A 23,294-nucleotide genomic window follows, 5' to 3' on the forward strand; every position below is an offset into this window, starting at 1 on the left:
GTGGTTTTACAAAAGGGAGAATGCTCTCTGACATGGCTGAAAAGAACCACAGTTTTCTGGCATGAAGAGACTTTATATATGTAGCTAAAGATAGCCTTGGATTGTAGACTAGTATATACATAATACATAACACATTTTAGCCTCCTTATATACTGTAAATTTCCACTGAGTATGTGTATACATGGAGTTTTCTTCATATAGTTTGAGTCATGTAAACTACTGGTTTTGTTATGAGTAGCTGAGTTTGCCATTGCATGGTACTTCCCCATCTGGTTCCCATTAAGCTGTGGGTATAAAATGGATTCCTGGTTGCTGTGATCACACAGACACTCAAAGCTATGGAAGTTGCACTCTGGATCTGTTTGTTCTGCTTGCAAGGCTGCCTACTTGCAGATGGGCAGAACTGCGTAGATGTGAACAGGGATGGTACCAAAGATCAGGATATCATGTCACAAGTAAGAGGCCTTTATTAGTTGTTTAATGGTATTATGGTTATGCCACTTCTGCGTTGAAATTAGTTGTTTATATCATGGCTCAGTGGACATTAACCAAATGTACGTGGCAAAGTGTTAACTTTTATATAAATTCTGATTCTGTGATATAAATTATAGCAAATTATACTGTTGAGAATTTATTGTTTTGCAATGTTGTAGTTTCTCTGTTGTGAAGAAGACACATGTGACGTGCAGGAGGATGGAAAATTCCATTAAATGTTTCTACAAATGCGTCACAATTGCTTCATGCCAAGCTTCAAGCCCTAAAGGCTATGCTGTAGAATAGCAAATAGAATATTGATACTATATTTATATTATATCCGAACTTGTCTCTGTTGGAAGTCTAAAAAAATAAGACTTATTAGGTATTTTCAGGCCTCTTGGTGAAAAGTGATGTGAATGAATAAATAAATGTATTAAATGTATCATACCAGAGTCTATTGTAAAGCAATTTCTTAAGTTTAAATGAACCCTTGTGCTTGGTAGAAATTAATAGTTAATTATCTTTTTCCATTTTGTTCCATGTTTATGTTATGACAAATGTATCCAAATAAAATAATAATAATAATAATAATAATAATAATAATAATAATGTTACATTTTATTAAAACAGAGGGTAATCCATCTTACAACAAGGCTTCCTGTTGCTTTAGATCATTTCAGTAGGTGAAATAAAAATACAAAAGAACAAAGAAATTGTAGAAATCACCGTTGCAAGAGCTTTTCCCAACAAAATAAAGGGCACAATAAACATTACAAATGTTGCTTTTACTTCAGTTTTTTTACATAAAGGTAGCCTAGGTGCCAGAGGAAAACAAAATGTAGAAATTAAAATCTCCCAAAAAGAAAAGATGAAAGGGAAACCCTGAAGAAAACCTCTTTAGTAGCCTAAATCTCTACTATTGTGTTACATGCTCCAAATGTAAAGCAATTTGAGCTGCATTCTGTGTGCTATACAATATAAAGGTGCTATACAAATAAAGCTTATTATGTATATGTATAGGGTTATACAGTTTGCGATTAAACAAAAGTGTGTGCTTTAATCAAAACACCGGGTCACCTACTGAACAATGATAAGACACAGTTCTCAGTGCAGATATGTGACAGCGGCAGTGGTGGAGGAAGTATTGAAACTCAGTACTTAAGTAAAAGTACAAATACACAGAGAAATATTTACTTTAGTAAAAGTAAAAGTACCACAATGACAACCAAGTAAAAGTAAAAAGAACCTGTTTTTAAATGTACTTTAAGTATTAAAAGTAAAAGTATTTGCATAATTATCTTTTCTCTTAATATCTATATTCTAAAAAAATCTGTATGGGCTGTGGCATTTTAATTAAGCTAGTTTTAGGTTATACTATAGTTTTAAGCTAATGCAATTGTGCTTAGCCTACCATCTGTGGCCCAGTTTACATTCTGACCTACAATTCTAGAGACTAATTCTGGTTATCTATAGGGTGATCTGCTGAGTAAAATATCATTCAGCAAAACACGAGAGTAACGGGTAGACAAGGGAAACGTTGGGTGGATCGTAATGCCAATTCTGCTGATTGAACAGAAAAATTGCTGAGAAAGGCGTCTTTATGATTAGGTTCAGTTTCACTTGCGCAGACGCACATAGACATTGAATGAGCGCTCACATTACTACCCCCCAATTGTAGGCTATGCCTCTTTATTTGATCACACACAATTAAGAAATATTTCCTAATCTGGAAAAAGTTTTTTTCGGCCAGCGGTTCTATAATAGTAGACCATTCATTTGTGCCGCAAATGATCAGACGTGTGACAGAAGCATGGGCATAGCCTGTAACTTTGCTGATCCGCGGATAGCAATCTCATCGGAGAGGAGGTCCTAACGCTGCAGATAACAAACAGAGAAAGGCACAGAACACAGTTGCATGTCCAGTGTAGCCATGGGTCTGGTGAATATAGCGTACCGAATGCAGATGGCTACAAGCTCACGCTTTGCCTGGTCTAGACTAAGCTTATGTTTCAAAGATTTAGAAGCTGGGCACGTAGCGCTCCAGAATCTTTGGTAGCAACCCCGCCCCCTGGTAAAACAAACGTGTTTGTCAGAGAGAAAAAAAACTGATCATAAAATGTATCGTAAAAAGGAACGATGGTGTTGTAGAAATGTCGCGGAGTAAAAGTACAGATAATTGCTGTAAAATGTAGCGAAGTAAAAGTCAAAAGTATGCACTAGTAAAGTAAAAATACGTGGAATTTTGTTACTTAAGTACAGTAACGAAGTATTTGTACTTCGTTACATTCTACCACTGGACAGCAGAGCTCAGTGTGTAGGTAGGCCTAAAGTCGAGACCAACAATTAGAGCAAGGCAATCAAGGCATACGAGCATTAAATGTTCAGCAGCTTTGCTACAGTGTCCTCTGCTGAACAATGATAAAACAGCTTGTAACGGAAGGTGAAGGCAACACCAAGATTCCACTTAACCTTGCTTTACTAAAATGTGTGTGACAAATAGAGTATAGCCTACATTCATCTGTACTCGCCTTTTATTTGAACTAATTGGCACCGCGGTGAAGTTAATTTGACCGGTTTCAACCAGTCAAATATCCAACCTGAAACTTCACCATGAATATATAATGAAGTAAATGAAGATGTGATTTATACACTCAAATCCTCCTCAGCCTGTGAGCCCACAGAGACCTGGCTTTCAGCTTTGGACGACTCTTCCACATCAGACATTAAGATATAGGCCACTATTTTGCACCCTGGCGCAAGGCATAAAACTCATTTTCCACCGGGCGCAAAGTTTATTTTCTTATTTTGCACATCTATTTTTTAAACAATGCGCCCAGGGGTGTGGTAATTAACAACCTAGGGAGTGGCCTAGCGCATTGTCTAAAAATCACCTAAAACGCATTACGCCACTGACCAAGAGAAACCAGGTCAGAAGTCTATGGCGAGTTGTTTATATGTTATTTTAAGAGTGCATTGTCAACAGTCATATTGGCGGGTGCACAATGCATCATATCATCCCTGAATGCCCACCAGCGCACGTCCATGCAAAACATTACAAATTGCACGATTACTACAGGAAACATAGTTAGAATTAAAATATTACGAAATACTGTACATCTCATGATGAGTAGTTATTCACCATCATTTTCAAAAGTGATTAGGGGAGAGGCGAGAGACATGTATGGAGCACAGCTGAAGACGCACTGTCACGAGATATAAGTAACTCCTCTGCAGGATAAACGTTGTTTTCAGGCCTGATAGCGCTCCGGCGCCACGTCAGATTTCCGGCGTACCGACGTGTATGCGGGGGGGGGGAATCAGGTTCGCGTTTGCATGTTCTCACGTGCAAATTTTTTTTGTGTTTCCCATACACTACGAATGTGTTTCCCACACTGGCAATGCAAAACGTAGCCAAAGTCATAGAGTGCAACTTTATGAAGCCAGGGGACACCAAACTTGTCGATAAAGGTATAAAGAATAAATGGCATTGGTCTTGGATAGATGAGGTGGGTAGAGACGAAAAGCCCTTTGGAAGTTGGTGTCAAAAACTCCGGCAACCAGGAGCATGTTTCTGCACTATGTGCGCAAGGAAAATATTATATGGAACTAGAGGGTAAAAGTGCTGCCACGGCACGAGTTAGACCCTAGTCATCAAGCAGCTGTCCTAGCAATTCAACTCACCTCACGTACAATGGGTACCACTTGGAATTGTCCGGCTTCACGCGTGAATCACGCGTCTTTTATTTATATTTCCCCAGTGAAGCTGCAATGACCCAAACAACCATCAGGTGGCACTTGTGAGCAGGGTTAGGAACGTCGGCTGTTGCCGCTTTGAGTAGATCGGGCCCAGAAAATCAAGCCCGACCCTACCCGAGCCCGTGCACGTTGTGCCCAACCCGACCCGGCCCGACACATTAACTGTAATTATGAGCCCGAGCCCGGTTAAACCCAACATTTAATTAATACGTGGGCCATTATAACTGACGTTCTCAACTACAATTCCGAGTTGTAAGGTGCATCAGACCGAGTAACCAGGGGTGCAGGTGCGCTGGAAGCTGTTTCATGCGAGGGGGGCTGAGGGCTGGGTTGGAAAATAAGTGATGTCATTATGTTGTGGCTGACGTTTTCAACATTGTAGGCCTACATTGTCGCCACCAACTGTGCATCGAAACAAAGCATGAAAAATTCATACTTTATTTAATTTTCTCCGTAGCTTGAACACTCACTACATTAGGCATAAGAGTGTTAGCTAACACTGTCCATTGATGTTCACTTCATCAATCATCAATCACGTAAAATGAGAGGCCAAGTCACAAGTCAAACTCAACATCAACATGAACAAAGACAGGCTTAGGGTTAAAAAACACAGTGACCATTCATCATCTACGATAATAGCTTGCAGTGGTGGACGAAGTACACAAATCCTGTACTTGAGTGAAAGTAGAGATATACATGGTCAAATGTTACTCCAGTAAAAGTCCTCCTTTTACATTTCCACTTGAGTGGAAGTACAAAATTACTTGCCTTCAAATGTACTTAAGTATTGAAAGTAAAAGTCCTGAAATGTATTATGACTAGTTGCATTTACTATTGTTGAAATGATTCGGCACAGACATAGGCATTCATTGAGCCTTTCTCCTCCATTCAAGGACAAAATCAGCTAATAATTGTTGTATGTAGAAAGAACTAAAAAATAACTAATGTGATATCTTAGATACTTCAAAGTAACCACATTTTTCTTTGTTGAATGCTTTACACTTTCGGACCAAATCAAGATGTTGCCTTTTGTGTTTGACAGTGTCAGATTGTCTATCATTGTCTATCATTTGCTCGATGGCGTCAAGAGGCTAGTTATGGTAACATCAATATTGTGAAAAGGGGTCAATAAGGTACAGTAAATAGTGGATATGACAATAACATAGGTTAGGCAACACCATTATTTAAAGCCTACTGTAGCTTGCTTAATACAAAATATACATGTAAGTACACATGTATTTGTAGTCTTTTTTTCCAAAAGGAACTTCAGCTGTACTTCAAGTAAAAAGTAAGATATTTGGCCTCGAAATGTACTGGAGTAAAAGTAAAAAGTTTAACAAAATTAACATACTCAAGTAAAGTACAGATACATGAAAAAGCGACTAAAGTGCAGTAATTGAGTAAATGTACTCAAGTAATGTCCACCACTGATAGCTTGACATAAGCTAACATGGTCAACAAGACAATGGGTTAACAATTAAAAACTTGTATTGACCGTTTATGCAGCATATGCGGCTGAGACACCCAATCGTCAGCCTGGCACACCTAAAATATTTCCCACCTAATATACTTTCACGCTTACTTATCATTATAACCTGCCAAACCAACCATAACCTTACCCTAGCAAGCTGTGATACAATTGTTTCCATGTTTAAATCCAAAAAGCTTTAATAATAAGCTTTATTTGTATAGTGTTGCATATTGATATCGAAGTATTGAAGAATCAGATGAAAATACAGTTGCTTCATATATAAAGGCTCATAGGCCTACATAATATTGATAACTTAAATGTAAAAATCATATAGGTCTATTATTTAGGAGGATCACCCTCGCAAAAAAGGAGTGAGGGTCTGTTTGTTTCAAATGAGTAGGCCTATGATTTTGGATCCTTCAGGTAACCCTCATTCCCTAAAAGGTTGGAGACCCTGGTATAACTAGTAGAATGTATGCTTCAGGAAGGGTTGACAGAATGTAACTTGCTTAATAAATGCAGCAATTATTGTATGGGATATTTTGTACATTGCTTAACCAAAATGTAATGGTTGGTAGCTTTTTCTAGCCATCATGTCCCCCCCCCCCCCCCGCCAGCCTGGTTAGTGTTTCATATTGGTAGTTGTGTTCCTACAATGCTCTTGCCTTTTGTCATATCCGCAGAGCTGAAGTTAAATTACATGTTTAGTGTAAATTTGTTTGATGGCCTATATTGTTATTGTCTCTCTTCTTTTCCTCTCTCCCTCTACCATTCTCCCTCTGTCAGCCTGATTTGTTTTTCTTTGGTAGTTGTGTTTCAATTTGATTCCTTCAAATGCACCACTGACTATCAAAATACTGATGCGCTGTTTGAAGTTGCAGTGCTTGCTTCTAAAGGGAATGACAGGTGTCATTCTGATTTGTTTAAAGGATGTTATGCCGAAAACACACCCATGACTGATTAAGAAACATAAGAGCCGCCTTTTTGCACCAGGCGCCTGATGTTTGATAACAAAACCACCCCGAGTGTGGACTGGACAAACCCCTAAATGTATTTAAGCTATTCACCAGTGACCATGTGTTTTAGATCGCCAAATAGGGCCTGTTATGTCTTTTTCACTGATCCAAGCACATCAATACAAAAATGAAAAGTAACTTGTAATTTGAGTAACTTAATAACAAAGTACTTTTTTGCTTTTATTTACTCGAGTAGGTTTGTCCAATTGGAATATTTACTTTTACTCAAGTAGATTTTGAAGGAAGTAATTGTAATTGTACTTGTACTTGAGTATAGATTTTCAGTACTCTACCCACCACTGTCAGAAATACAGCAGTCATGTCCTTAGTAATTGTTGTGATTATATGAATTTATATACAGATGTTTAAGGAACACAGCGACCAGAAAACTGGCAGCCTTAACCCAAGCATGCCATATGACAACAGTGGCAAGGAAAATCTCCCATATTCCTGGAAGAAACCTTGAGCAGAACTCGACTTAATAGGGGGAGCCCATCTGCTTCTGGCTAGCTGCAGCTCTAATAACAGCAGTCAAATGTAGAATAATCTGAAAAAGTAGTCTACAAGATAAGATGAGTTAACTAAAAGCTCTCATTATATAGGTATGTTTTCAGGTCTTTTTTTAAAGATATCCACTGAGCTCGCCTGCTTGATGTACAGAGGCATGGTGTTCCATAGCTTTGGTGCATAATGGTTAAAAGCAGCTTCTCCACTTTGCTTGTGGAGCACTTTGGTTACAATTAAAAACATTGGAAGATCTAAGTTTCCTTGTGGTTGATAAGATGTTAAAAGCTCAGAAATGTATGAAGGTGCTGTGCCATTCAGAGCTTTGTAAGTAATTAACATGACCTTAAAATTCTATAGGAAACAGGGAGCCTAAGGGAACCTGTCTAAGGTCCCCCGGCTTCCATGCTCGGGCCTCCAGCCTAGATGTTGGCTGAGTCGTAGGCACTCTTAGATGCCTGAGGCCCCTCCACACTTCTAGTGAGAGACCCTGACACAAATTGTGTAGTGTGGCGGTTGTCCCATGAGTGCTGCAACAGAGTACCCGAATGTGGTCCAAACACAGCTGAGAGCTCTAGCACCAGGCACAGCGCCAGGATTCCAGTTTCGGATGGGCCAGACCAATTGTGGGTGGGCCTTAAAAAAACTTTATCAAATCACTGTTTAACCTAATAAAAATGACTGGCTAATATACTGTTATATTATTTGTGCTTACATAATAGAGATTTGAATAGCTTGATGCTCTTTAAATAGTTTGTTGCATTGTAAAAAGGACGGACGTACCTATCCTCGATCACTGTCCTTGGTTTTGACCAAATAAGAGCGCTTTGGAATCTCCATTACGCACCATACCTGCTGGCTGTGCTTTAGCGCATCTCTCGAATAGACCTAAGGCCTATAGGCTGTAAAAGTGGGAATCTAATATTTCCCCCAAACATAGTTTAGTTCTGCTTGTATAACATGAAGTCGAATATTTCATTTGTTTTAGGTTTTCAACAATACAGATCAATCACACTGCCCGATAGTTTCAATCAATATGCAGGGCAGTTGAAAACATTCGGGGTTTAGCCCATAGAGTCTAAACGGTTTTCATAATTCCCATTTTGCCTGACTTGCTGCTCACTTTTCATAAATGAATCCACTGACTCAAGCCTCATTTGCACCACATTTATTAAATATTATGGACAATAAAATGTTGACAATTAGAGGATGTAATGACATTTAGCTATCTTGACATTTTCTGTTTGCTAGAAACGAACTATATAGCCACCTAGCAGATGGCTTTTAAATAGCAATATGCATTATATGGTTTGTTATGCTTAGCTTAGGGAGAAGGGAACATTGAAGACTCACTAATTCGAACTAGGCAAAGCAGGCCACCACTGTTTGGCCAGCTCGAGACTGTAGGCTAGAGGCTGATAACAAACCTGAACTTGTAGGCTAGTCTAAATGACGAGAACAGGATAACTCCACCACCACCTTGTTATTGATGACTTCATGATTTCCTTGTAACGTTATGTGTTATGGAAGGTAACGTTCATGTTAAATCTGCTGCATGAAGAAGAGTGAGTTCACCCGTGTCCGCTTGTATGTTAAATACGTCCATCTCACCTCAAAGTTTCAATGCGCGATCGGAATAATGGTTTCATATTTGTTAGTCAACTGTACAAAATACATTCGGGGCTGAAGCCCTGGCAAAATCAGCTGGCTACTAGGCCTACCCCTCGGGCACAGAACTTGTTCATTGACAACGTCATCTGTCATGTAAAACATGCTCCAAGAGAGCTCATAAAGATCAATCACACCCATTAGGCCCTTTAATGCAAATCGGATCAACGATCACAATATCAACAAGCTGCATTGCAAAAAAAAAAACCAAATGGCATTATTAAGCCATAGAGATGTGCTAGGTGTTATCAGTGCTTAATTTGTAAAGTGGGAGGTGCCGGAGCGCATAGGGGGGGGGGGGGGGGGTAGGGGGATCCGGCGACTCAAAACGGGGATTTGAGGTTACGGACCAACAACAAAAAAACCTGCGTACATAGCTCTGACTAAAAAAAACTAAACAACGCGGTGTGTACACCAGGGCAATGTTTATTAACTTCAGAACTTGCAACACTGCACTTCATGGGTGTAAAATGTAAAAAAATTTAAATAAAAAAAACAGCAATAAATTATCCATTATCAAATTATCGGAAAAAACTAGACAAACATTCTACGCATAGGCCGAAATAAAAACATATGGGCTATAGTATGCTATATATTGCAATGATGAAAACCCAGTAATCAATAATCAACTAGATACAGCGTGGAATTATTAATAATTTCTGATTGACACATCTGAATACCTATCTGAACCCCTATTCCCCCCCGGACACCTCCCCCCAATCAAAACACATCGAAACTGACACATATGACACAGAGAGGGAGCGGGAGACACAAACACTCACGCGCGCACACAGACCGGGAAAACAGGAGATACAGGGGAACCAACAAAACAGTCCAACAAGGGGCTAATAGCCTCGGCGCTAAAGTATGCTATATATTGCAATCATGACCAACCACACCCAGTAGGCCTAATCAATGATCAACTAGATACAGCGTGGAAGCGCAATTTCTTCCTACTGTAGCCTAGGCCTACTTGTCCAAAATGGCCCATACAGCATCCAGACCCCCGGCCTCCATTACCCTGCTTCTTTCTCTACACCTATGTCCTTTAGAAATCCATGACCTCACGTAAGGAAGGGGGTTGAACCGGGCAAGTGGCGGGCCGACAAGGCAAATGGGGAGGAGATGGTAGAGGTGGTATTCCCTGAAAGCCCTGATGACATTCCGCGGGCTATCGATGCAAAACTGCTGGCAGAGCATCTCAACTTCTCTCTCCCCGAACAGCGCGTCACCCTCCTGTGGCCAATATTGTGGATAAAGCACTTTAGCACTCGATTAGCTTGTTGTATCCTGTTTGGTCTTTCCCCTATTTCTAAAGACTAATAACAAAGATATTAACATTGAACACTACACAAACAGTAGCCTAATTTATTTATTTTTCGTTTAGGCGATTTATTTTTTATATTGACGTAAGAATTGACGGATCCAATAAAAAAAGGTTCCGGATCCAACGTCGGAGGTGCCGGAACATGTTCCGGCGTGTTCCGGCTCAAATTAAGCCCTGGGTGTTATGGATCTCAGCTATCCTTCATCTCCTGGTTGCAGCGATACAACGAGACCGTTTGTGCACGTTTAAGGTACCTAAACAACGACTATATTAAAAGTTTTTTTTTTTTTAAGAAAAGTTTTGGGTGGGCCTGTTGAAAAGTGGGTGGGCCTAGGCGCCCGCCACCCGTAGCGCCGTGCCTGTCTAGCACTCTTAAGTAAACACTCCCAGTCCACTCATTGGAGCTGAAAATGGGAGAGCCAAAGATGGCATCTTGCAACCCAGGAACGAACGGCCTGTTGTCTCTGTCTGCTCCTTCATAAGAGAAGAGAGGCACAGTTAAGCTCACTGGCAGTATTACCTCCAGCGCCTTCTTGCATTAGAGTGGAGAGGTAACGGGCCTCTCTGGTGTGTGCAGGTGTGACCGGTGGAATGCTCTCTGCGTTGTGATTTGAGTGACTGACGTGACACGGGATGACGATGTATTCGCGGGCTTTTATTCTCTGAAAAACGATAGGGACAATAGACTTCTCCAGAATATATCCCGCCTCCTAACTTCCGTATCCATCCAACTTCCGGGCGTGGATTGTCTATGGGAAATAACATGGCGTTTTGAAAGATCGTACCTGTCAAACTCTGTAGGTGACAAATTAAAAAAAGCTGCTGGGCAGATTGACCTACACACTTCTGCCATCTAGTTTCCACTGGATTTTTTGATTTTCGGTGCCGTTTAAGTAGTATAGTCTATAGTATACTACTTAAACGGCACCGACAATCAAAAAATCCAGTGGAAACTATATGGCAGAAGTGTGTAGGCCAATCTGCCCACCAGCTTTTTCAACTTCGCTACCTACAGATGTTTTACCGGTATGATATTTCGAAACGCCATGTTATTTCTCATAGACAATTATCCACGCCCGGAAGTTGGATGGATACGGAAGTTACGGAGGCGGGACTTATTCTGGAGAGGTCAATACAGTGAAGCAGGCAGTAGGTTCTCCTTCCCCCAACTCCTCTTCCCCAGAGTGACAGAGACAGGGGCAGGCAAAGCACAGGTAACCCACACAAAACATACTAAATACAAAATACAAGATATAAAATAAAAGTAACATCAATCATTACATTTAAAAGGTTAACACAACTAGTCGCTAGGATTTAACCATTAAACTATGCTACCTAGCCTAGCTCCTGATAGAGACCTAATGGAAGTAGCTAGCTAGTATGGCTAACTTAGTTAGCAACTATGCTAGCGGGAGCTAGCATGCTAATTAGCTGTACAAGGTTACAAGCAAAATAACACCATGACAAAGTGATAAACAAACAGAAAACAATGACACACCTGCAAAACGATAGGGACAATACAGTGAAGCAGGCAGTAGGTTCTCCTTCCCCCAACTCCTGTGGTGAATTATAAATAGCATGCTAAGTACTAGCGATCAACAACATAGCATTATACAGGGTACAGGCAGAGAATGTCTAATAAGGGGAGAACCAGAGAATGTCTAATAAGGAGAGAACCTTCACTCTCGGAACGCTTCCGGTGTGGTACTGCATCTAGGGGCGCTCACCAAGGGGGCAGGCGAATTCCCGGAAGTAGAAGAATCGACGTAGGCTGGAGGGACCACCTCTCTGCTAACTCCCATAGAAGTCCATTCATTGTAGGATTTTTTTTAAATACCATAACTTCATATAACATATATCCTGTGCCGATATTGTAGCTTCTGTGTAGTCCACATAAACACTACAAAGGCAAAACAGACTACACTACCTCGTCCGTAACGTTGGTTACCCGTAAGAAGAACGGTTAGCTTGTTCGGTTGGAGGGAAGCTAGCTTTGACGTAATCTCTCGTTCGCGCCGTAGGGAGATAACCGTATTGTTTGGATAAGAAGCTCAGTCCACCTTACTGTCTATGACGGTAACTCATAAGCAAAACCTAGCATACACGACCATATGTTAAGGTAAAGCATTACACAGAGGGAACCTAATAATAATAAAAAAGTAAACCTAATTTTTTTAAAAAGGGCACTAATCATTTCAGAGGTTTTCGATGGATTGACCGTAGGTCGGAAAAGTGGAAAGAAAATTAGCTTCAAGGCTATAACTTTGTTTTGTTTTAGCATGACTGTTTTTGAAGATGATCATGTATGGTAGCTTCAACATTAACTCGACTTGGTGAGGATGATATTAATAATAATAGGCTACATAAATAAATGTTTAACTTTGATGACTTTGAAGGCGAAGGAAGTGTGAGAAGAATTTCTGTGTATCTATCATATGAGTTACAAGATTCAGTTTTATGGCTAACGTCACGAAGTTAAGTGTGAGTCTGCGCAGTACTCGGGGGACCAACTGAAAAATCGTTCTATTTGACTCAGTGCCCTCCCATTGAAAACGACGGAGTCTGTTCGTCCATTTCTTTTACTGTCTATGGCGCTCACGGGCGAGTCCAGAATGAATGGAGGTCTATGGAGCTGTACCCCTCAAAATCCACTTTTCTCGGGATATAATTTTTTTTCAAGTAATTTGTATTGTATTCGAAAGGGGAGGCAAAGACAATACACTTGGTTGAGTATTATATTTTTTAAAGTCACTTAATTGTTCTAAAAAGCCTTTCAAACGTGCCAATTACGTCATTCATTAGCATGATCATAGCATAGCATAGCATCAATGCTAGCGTGTTATGGGCAACAACGACCCAACCTGTAAGAAAACGAAAGGACATGACTCCCGGATTATTTCACTTTTGATTGAAAATCCATATCCATTTTGCGAAAAATAAAATAAAATCTGAGGGTTTCAGTTGTTAAATAGGTGAAAACAACAAATGTAGCCATGTAGCTCCATAGGACCCCATGTATTTTGGACTCGCCCGCGATCGCCATCTAGGTGAACTCTGGTGAACTGCAACCAAATTCGGTTTGTATGGGATTAATAGAGAGTGGGGAGGCTCTCCTTAGAAGGGCTCTGGGAGAACCTTCACTCTCGGAACGCTTCCGGTGTGGTACTGCATCTAGGGGCGCTCGCGGGCGAGTCCAGAATGAATGGAGGTCTATGGAGCTGTACCCCTCATAATCCACTTTTCTCGGGATATAATTTTTTTTTAAATAATTTGATTATTGTATTCGAAAGGGGAGGCAAAGACAATACACTTGGTTGAGTATTATATTTTTTAAAGTCACTTAATTGTTCTAAAAAGCCTGTCAAACGTGTCAATGACATCATTCATTAGCATGATCATAGCATAGCATAGCATCAATGCTAGCGTGTTATGGGCAACAACGACCCAACCTGTAAGAAAACGAAAGGACATGACTCCCGGATTATTTCACTTTTGATTGATAATCCATATCCATTTTGCGAAAAAAAAAAAAAAAATCTGAGGGTTTCAGTTGTTAAATAGGTGAAAACAATAAATGTAGCCATGTAGCTCCATAGGACCCCATGTATTTTGGACTCGCCCGCGATCGCCATCTAGGTGAACTCTGGTGAACTGCAGCCAAATTCAGTTTGTATGGGATTAAAGCAACACCAAAGAACTTTTCCTCTGTCGCACGCACTATTTGTTTATCCAGCACTGGCTTTGGAAATAACAATGTCCACAGACAAGGTAGAATATGTTGCATGATTTTATGAAAGTACGATGTATTGCGATATCAGATGCAAGTCACATTTGTAGTTTCTTATGTGTCATTCCATCGAACTACAGATCCGCTACCCGATCTGGCAAACTTACATAGTGCGGTTATAGCCGATAGAGGGCCGCGAAGCGAATGCAGAAGTGCCGTTCACCCTGTTACGAGTTGATGAACCACTGAAACGATTTTGGAAACATTATTTTAAGGTAGAAAAAACTCTTTGGTGTTGCTTTAATAGAGAGTGGGGAGGCTCTCCGTAGACGGGCTCTGGTACAGGCTACAGCCACAGGCTAGTCACGGGTTCATTTTACACCATGTGACACGAAAGTACAAAATATAAAGAAATAAACAAGAAAGCTCCATAATAGATAAAACAAAGTGTACAGAAAGTAAATATAGGTAAAGTGATAGTTCTGATAGTAGTGGAAGACAGTATAGGGTGAAGATATTTAATATAATATGAAAGGAGGGATAGAGAAATAACATCTTCCCCAGAGTGACGGAGACAGGGAAGAGGTGAAGGGCACAGCGAAATATGAATATGGAAAAATTGATACATTAGAGGGGGCAGGACTACGGAGGCCCACTAGGACTCTCACTGTACAAAAGACACAAGGCGGTGTGTCAAGGCAAAAACCATCTTTGTGGAATTATAAAACAATAGAAATGTGACCTGTTACACATGCATTATAAACATTTAATTTCCACTAGACTAGAATGCATGTTGATGGCCAAAATACAATACACACTCATCTTGGTCATCTTCTGGAAGCACAGGCATGCCACAACCCACACAAGAATGGATTCTTTGGCCTTCCATATAGGCAGAAACACTCCTACTTGTTTACAAAGAGCAGTTACGCACATGCTAAAATTAGCTTGAGTAATGGTCCTCCTTAATGCTTTCTTTTATATGGGTGAAGCGGGGAGGGGGAGGGGAAAGTGCAACACACAACACGAGTGAAGCGGCTGACACAATTAGCACTAACACAGAGTTCCCACTGAGCATGTTAGTTGGCAACTGCAGAAATACGCTACAGAAACATTAGACATCTACCAAATGCAACACGTGTGAGGCGACTGACACAGACTTGTCACTGAGCAAGTTAACTGGCAACAGCGTCAATACGCTACAGGAACATTGTACATCTACCAATACAATGGCTGGAAATGGACATTAATAATAATAATAATAATAATAATAATCATAATAATATACTTTGCTAAAAATATTTACAAAGGCAAAATGAAATATCATGAAAACACATCATGTTTTGAAAGAAAATGTGCTATAATTCTTATTCATATGCAATCCTTGTCTGTCAGACTCGACTGAAAAGGGAAAGCAACCTAAGCCAAACTGGAGCTATTTCAGTGAAAGGCACCCCCAACATACTCATACAGGTAAGATTAACAATTAGTAAATATGCTACATGTAAAGAGAAGGCATCTATCTGTAAAGCTACAAAGTGAGTGATTGTGAAATATGCCATTTCTTTTCTTCAAGGGTGACAGATCAAGAAGACATCTGTCTAGTAACAAGAGAAAGCTGAAGCGCAAATCACGTGTTGGCTCCTACTCACTGCTTAGCAACAACAAGCCTGCCTCACCTTTGCAGGTAGGTTACCTAAAGCAAACAAAAAAACACTCTGATTTGTTTCAAATCAGATTTAATAGAGGGAGAGCAGCTTCACAGAAGAGAACTTTTGAGGAAAAGTTGGTAAACTATCCTTCTTACCTAATTTGAGGGTGCTGATTCTGAATATTTTGTTTACCAAGCTCAATTCTGAGTTCTAAGCCACATTATACAACAATTGGGTTCTATGGAACTATTTATTTGTTTCTGATTGGCTGAGAGACATTCCATGAGTTGGAATATCCCTAGACATTTCAACTCAGACTTTGCACAGCTAATAATAAATCACCCCGCGATACAATGCGAATGTTCTCATCCCAGCTCTCCACTATTTTAAGCAATGGGTTACTCCTTAGCAAACCATAACGAAACAGTGCTTCACCACATCTGTGGATTAAGCCACACAGTCAACTCAATGTAAGTAAGATAAACGAGGATGCTAATTGTTCTCAGCATTGCCAGCATTGTGTATAATATGATTGTCACTTGGAGGAGACTTGTAGATAACTAACGTTAGCATAGTTAGCTAACCGCTGCTAACGTGCTAGCATCGTCACGTCAGGCTGTGCACAGTAGTGTAACATTTATTCACCATAAATTAATAAAGTTGAGTGGTTCTGCAATGTAGGCTATGTTTCCGTTTTTTTGCAGTACCATGTCCCTTACATGACATGGCCAGGGTTGGGTAGTAACGGATTACATGTAATCTGGATTACCAAAATCAAGTAACTATAATCAGCCCAGATTACAATAAAAAATTGTGTAATCAGATTACAGTTACATTGTTGGGGATTACCTGATTACATTTTATCATGCAAACAATGCAACTTTTTTTATGATAGCCTAGCTATCTTTTAATTTGACAAGCTTCAGGCTTGCCGGTTCAATCCCCAACCAGTAGAAAAAATGTGGTTGTGGGGAAGTGGTTGAGCACTGCTCTCCCATGCCCACATGCACGGCTGAAGTTCCCTTGAGTAAGGCACCTAACCCCTCACTGATCCCCGAGCGCCGCTGTAGCAGACAGCTCACTGCTCCGGGTTGGTGTGTGCTTCACCTCACTGTGTGCTCATTGTGTGCTTCATCTCACTGTGTGTTCAAAAGAGTATTACTTATTTACTATTGGGGCAGGTCTCTCGGCACACTGCCTGATCTTTTCCTCCTAATCTTAATGTAGCCTCTTGTTTTAGTGCTACCGCTTACTTTGAGAAAGTCACCAGGTCCCCCTGGTTAAAAAACATCCCAAAGGAATAATTTTGGTGACATGGTGTCATTCAATCTCAGGCACTGTCCCTGGGTCAAAAAAATCCAGCGAAAGCTAAATTCATTGCCCTTATAAAGGTTAAGCTGAGTTGTGCATGTTTGGTGAATAGTGATCCATGATCACATCCATGATGACTAAGTGATCAATTTTGGGATGGGGTGAAAATTTCAACCACCAAAACACCACCCCCAAAGTGGAGAATAGCTATAGAAATGTATTAGTTTTTTTTTTTTTCAGACAATGGGACGTGGTGACCTCAAAGTAAATGGTAACACTAAAACAAGGGGCTACATTAAGATTTTTGGAGGAAAATATCAGTTAATTCACACAGGAATGCTTTACTTAGAGCAAAGAGATTTCTTAGATGTAATGAAATAATAAAGAGAAAAATAGAATGAGAATTCTTTCATCAATTCAGTGGTGGTGTCTTTTTCTTAAGGGACATATTTATTGAAGTAATCTAAAAGTAATCCTAAAGTAATCAGATTACGTTACATGTTTTTGGTAATCCAACTGATTACGTTACTGATTACAAAAATTAAAAATGTAATTTGTAGTCAGTAATGGATTACATTTCAAAGTAATCTGACCCAACCCTGGACATGGCCCAGTGCCCTTGTAACATGCATGCAGCAAAGCTAGATATGAATGTGATTTCAGCCCGACTTTCAACAAGAAGACACGTAAACCACAAAGACCAGTAACAAGGGATCTGGAATGTTGGTTACCTAGCAACCAAGACGCTGTATATTGAAAAGGGAACTATTTTTTGATGCGTAAGAACGATGTCGAAATTAACATTTTTAAACAATAATGAGGTGTTTTCAGATTATTTAGTTTGTGGTAGAATTGTTGTATAAAAGCAATATAGCACGAGTGAGAGTGGGATTGGTCATGGGTATTCCCACGGCTGTTGTTGCCTGCGCCACTCGGCCTCCGGCCTCGTGGCTACGGCCGAACAAAACCCGTGGGAATATCCATGACCAATCCCACTCTCACTCGTGCTATATTGCTTAATAATCAGCATTTTAACATAAAATAGCGATTTTCATTGCTTATTTTTCCCTAAATTGGGTTGATTTCAAAAGTAATCACTAAAACCAAATAAAAGTGACAGACAGTCTGTCTGTCTGAAGAAGGGTATTCAGCCCGAAACATCACATGTGGTGATTAAAATCTTTTTTAAAAAGGAGTTCTCAGTGTGCGGACTAACGTCATTTTTTATAACATAGTGAGTCACTCATGTGGTGTTTAATGCATTTCATCACAATAACAAGTTGCACAGATAACCTTCAACTCAGAAAATATCCCACAGTACATATGAATTTAGATAGCGGGAATAAGCCTAATGCAGAACTGCATCTACCGTCAGAAACAACCGAAAAGTAAAAAACATTTTACTTCTACTAACACTTCTACTTGGTATGTGTGCTTGCCTCCATAGTAGAGCTTGATAATGAGCTCTTTTAATATGCCACTGAGCAGCATCACTTGTTGGTGGTAGAGCCTCCGATCCTCAACATCTAGAAAACAGAGTGGCTCTGGCATAGTGTTGTCACAATACCAAAATTATGACTTTGATACGATACCTGCCATACATATGTTGATACTCGATACTGAAACGATATCAAAATCCTAAAATATCTGGGGAAAAAAGGATGCAGGCCTCCTCCAAGTGTATTGAGTCATTTGTGTTATATTTGGTACACTTTTGGTCAATTCTGGGTTTTAAACTTCTAAACTTCCTACATAATTATTATTTTTGTAGTCAGTAAAATAGCAGTTTGTGTGTGATTAAATCCTTCATTGTTTGTTATAGCTCAATTATATTGTGTGGTGTTTTGGCAATAAATTACCTTTAAATAGCCAAAGTAGGCTAGATCAAGGTCAGTGTTGAAATTACTGCATGCAAATCACTTAATGCTATGCAGAAAAGCCTAATCTTTAGGCCATCTGATGTAGGCTACCCTAGGCCTTCCCGTGTTTATGGGATTTCTTTGACAGTTGCAAAGGGAAAAAAGTGAAAATAGTCTTCTTTGCCCCCAGTGTTTCAACCACTCAGGTCATCATCAGATAGGCCTACACCATTATCTGTTGCAATATCTATGTGCATTCCTACATTAGGTCTATTTCTTTAATAGTTAGTTGAACATTGAACATTTGAACATTAGTTTCTTACAAACTTTCCTGAATACTTCTTAAATGTGCTGCAGTCAGATGGGTGTCCTAAAGACATAACTAGATCTTGAGCATCTATTACCAGTGTTATATAAGCAGTTTTTGCAGTGATCACTACTGGACATTCCACATTGCTAGACAGCACTTGAGTGAGTAGACTTATTTCCACTTCACAAATAACCATCGCTATCTGCAATAGCTACAGTACAGGGACATTAATCAGTTCATAGCTAAGGATTTGTCCTAGGTCCACCTCCCTTTCAGCATCATATGCAGTAATAATGCACTGGAGAATGTTTCTTTTTGTTGCACTTTATGCTATGGATATGGATATAAAGGATATCTCGTCTAAATTGTTTTGGTGTTTCCAGCTAAAACAGCTATTCCCCAACAGATTAACATCCAGCTTTACTCAACTTCACTGACCCCAACTAGATCGGCACGTAACTTGGGCATTGTAATTGATGACCGACTTAACTTCTCTGAGCATGTAGCTTCTATTAGCTTCTATTGCAAAATCATGTCAGTTTATGCTTTACAACATTAGTAAGATTAGACCTTATCTGACACAAGATTCCACACAACTTCTTGTTTAAACCATAGTCATCTCCAAGCTGGACTATTGTAATTCACTATTAGTTGGTGTGATGGACGCAGCCGCATCCTCACACTCACGCTAGTAGCCTACCTGTCGGTAACCCCTCCCCGTTGCACTCACTCACGTTTCTTTTGTTTCCACATAAGTTTGTACATTTATGCATTTATATTATTGCATTACGCATACATACACTACATACATCCTACATAACATCTCAACATCTACATCACAAAAACATCCGAACATGCCCACGTTAAAACAGTTAAAACCGACACATTTGATTTCATTACACATTCAAACTTTATTAAAATTCTTAGCATTACATGGTCACTAAAATGAGTGCACGCATTTGGTTGATTATGTTCTGTTAAGTATTATTTACGTTATCACTTTCATTAAGTATCATTGTATTAATTTATGTGTGTTTGCTTTACCATGACAGCACCATTCCTGGACCGAGTCTGGTCAACCTTTTGCCTCTGCGTCCCATGCCGACTGCTTGATCCCTCACATATGGTGGCAGCGGTGGGATCTTGCCAGTAGGGGCGCAGTTGGGCATATTTTTTTTTCCAACCACTTTCTCATTTTATTTTTTCGTGAGTGCCGTCATCCTCCATCATGTCAAGCCGAGGAGGCAGAGGGAGAGGAATGCAGCGCTCAATGATAACAGAGCCAGTGACTCGAACATCAAAGCAGTGCTGAGGAAGAAGAAAGTCCAGGGAATGGCACTGATGAACGGGGGGAGCCAACCTTGAGTGATCTTGCCAGTCTCCTGCGAAGCCATATCGCAACCCAGGATGCCCGGGAAGTCAGACACCTTCAAGAAATGGCCGAGCAGGACAGACGGTTTGATGCACTGAAGCAACAGTTCGGGCTGCTGCGTCAAAGTGTTGATGGGCGACAACAACCATCACAGCCAATAGGGGGAGCCCTAGGTGGGCTAATGCAACAGCGCGATGACTGCGAGTCTGAAGAAGAGGTGGAACTGCCCCGTCCTCTGCCACGAGGTCTCTGTACAGGTCGGCACCGGTTTTCTGAGCCTAGGCTGGAGAAGTTGTCTGAGTCAGATGATGTTGAACATTTTCTTATCACCTTTGAGCGGGTGGCTGGGGCTTGCTAGTGGCCTCGTGAGGACTGGACCCTGCACCTCGTACCATTACTGACTGGGAAGGCCAGAGGAGCATACGTCCATATGGATGGTGATGAAGCCCTAGACTACAACCGAGTCAAGACTGCCATTCTGCAGAAATATGACATTAATCCAGAAACATATCGTCAAAGGTTCCGTTCTCAAGAGGTCGGCCCTGAAGAGAGTCCGAAAGAGCTGTATGTCCGGTTAAAGGAACTCTATGTTAAGTGGGTTCAACCCAGAGGTAAATCTGCAGAAGAGGTTGGTGAAATTATCATTCTCGAACAATATCTGCGAATGTTATCTCCTGAGTTGCAGGTCTGGGTGCGTGAGCACAACCCAGAGACGGCAGCTGGCGCAGCAGAGCTGGCAGATGTTTTCGAGGCAGCAAGGAAGAAGAACCAGCCCTGGGCGTATAACAACTGGAGGACCGCCAGAGAGCTGCGTAGACCTCCTCCCGTTCAACATCCCTCGCGGTACCCCCAGGGGCCGGGTAAGCCTCCCTTGAGGGAAACTTCTGCCTCCTCACCAAGACCCACCAGTCAGGTGCCTGTGTGTTTCCATTGTGGGCAAGAAGGCCATACAAAGCCAATGTGTCCCAAGAGGGCAACAAAGGGGTTCAACATGTGTTGTGTTTGAAAACCTATAATAAAAGCAGAACAGAAAGTTAAACCTAGTCCGAAAACCATCAATGTGCAGGTGAATGGCAAGCAGTTTCAGGCACTTATTGACTCTGGAAGTGATCAAACACTGGTGCATCAGCGGTGTGTCTCCCGTGATGCCTCCAAGGTGGTCCAAGGTGCCTACCCCATCCCTATTCGGTGTGTCCATGGCGATGAGAAGCTGTTGTCTACTGCTGATGTCTGTTTGAAGGTACAGGGAAAGATGTATCTTCTGACAGTAGGTGTTGCTGACAACCTCCCCTTTTCTGTGGTGTTGGGCCGAGATCTGCCAGTCCTCCCTGATCTGTTGCAGCAGAAGCAGACTTGCAGTGTGGCGGTGACCAGGTCTCAGGCGAAGTGTGGCGAAGAGTCAAAATTGTTGGTGAGTGCCTTACCTTTCTATGATGCAGACTTGGAAGATGTACCCGGGAAGTCCCGTAAGTCGCACAGACAGAAGAGGCAAGACAAGTTCCATTACACCTTAAGTCGCATGTCTCCTGAATCTCTTTCTCAGCCACCTCTAGGGTTCAAGCTGCCTCTGAGTCTCGCTGAAATGCAGCAAGCTGATCCAAGTCTGGCGGGCCATCTCCTGAAGACCAAGGAGCAGGAGGGAACATCTAGGCCTGACCAACGTACTGGGGAGAGGTATTTTCTGCAAGCAGGTGTGCTCTACCGCCAGTGTGGGCCATCTGTGCAGTTGGTTGTCCCTCAGGGTGCCCGAGAGACTGTCCTCACCCTGGGTCATTCCATACCCTGGGCTGGGCATCTTGGGAAGCACAAGACTGCAGAACGCATTAAGCGTAATTTCTTTTGGCCAGGGATAGGGGGTGATGTTGCAGAGTTTTGCAGGAGTTGCCCTTAGTGCCAACGTGCTCCATTGAAGGGTCCACCAAGAGCCCCTCTTCGGCCTTTGCCGGTCGTCAGTGTCCCTTTTCAGCGGCTGGGGATGGACGTCGTGGGACCTGTGGAGAAAAGTAGAGCTGGTAATCGGTTTATGATTGTCATTACGGACTACGCAACAAAGTATCCGGAGGTGTTCCCCCTGAAGTCTGTGAAGGCAAGGTATGTGGCCTCTTGTCTGGTCCAATTGTTCTCCAGGGTGGGTTTTCCAAGTGAGATCCTCACCGATCAAGGTACCAACTTCATGTCCACCCTGTTGAAGCAAGTTTGCCATCTGCTGGGCATCGTGAGTATGACGTGGTATGATCGATCGGCTCGCCAGCGGAGTTTCGACCCGGGGCAGAAGGTCTTGATGTTACTGCCTAGCCAGGAAAGCAAGTTACTGGTGAAGTGGCAGAGGCCCTTTGAGGTGGTAAAGAAGCTTGGGCCCACCACCTATGAGATCGCGACTCCAGGGCAAGGCCGGTCGACCAAGGTGTTGCATGTGAATCTCCTTAAAGAGTGGGTCTCCAGACCTGAAGGAAGGGAAGTGCTGCTGATCAAACGAGTTGAGGAAGAAGAGGAAATGGATGACCAGTACTTACCTGTGTCTGCTCCTGTGGCCTTAGATCTGGGGCGTCTTTCTGAGGAACAGCAGTCCCAGGTGAGAGACTTGTGCACCCCTCTACTCTTCTCTGACAGTCCGGGTAGAACCACCCTTGTTGAACATGACATTGTTTTGAAGTCATGCAGTTGTAAGACGCATGAGTTACAGGACCCCAGAGCGACTCCTTGGGGCCCTCAAGAAGGAAGTGGACAACATGCTGTCGGCCGGGATCATCGAGCGTTCCCAGAGTGAATGGTGCCACCCTGTGGTATTTGTTCCAAAGAAGGATGGTAGTGTGAGATTTTGCATTGATTTCTGCTACTTGAATT

The 23,294-nt window shown here is 41.5% G+C and overlaps 1 protein-coding gene across 1 annotated transcript in view; it reads left to right on the top strand.

Annotated features, from left to right (window-relative positions):
- Nucleotides 1-304: 304 nt before the first annotated feature.
- Nucleotides 305-23,294, top strand: part of LOC143131793 (uncharacterized) — a 97,840-nt gene continuing 74,850 nt past the window's right edge. Inside the window, exons 1-3 of the mRNA XM_076291385.1 lie at nucleotides 305-455; nucleotides 15,342-15,419; nucleotides 15,523-15,633. Coding sequence (XP_076147500.1) covers nucleotides 339-455; nucleotides 15,342-15,419; nucleotides 15,523-15,633 — 306 coding nt within the window. The 5' untranslated portion in view covers nucleotides 305-338. The remainder of the gene's footprint in view (nucleotides 456-15,341; nucleotides 15,420-15,522; nucleotides 15,634-23,294) is intronic.

The sequence above is a fragment of the Alosa pseudoharengus genome, unplaced genomic scaffold (assembly GCF_046254945.1).
Source record: "Alosa pseudoharengus isolate Yale_2024_CS ecotype anadromous, Long Island Sound unplaced genomic scaffold, YU_APseudo_1.1 YU_APseudo_1.1_scf_18, whole genome shotgun sequence".
Classification (NCBI taxonomy): Eukaryota; Metazoa; Chordata; class Actinopteri; order Clupeiformes; family Clupeidae; genus Alosa; species Alosa pseudoharengus.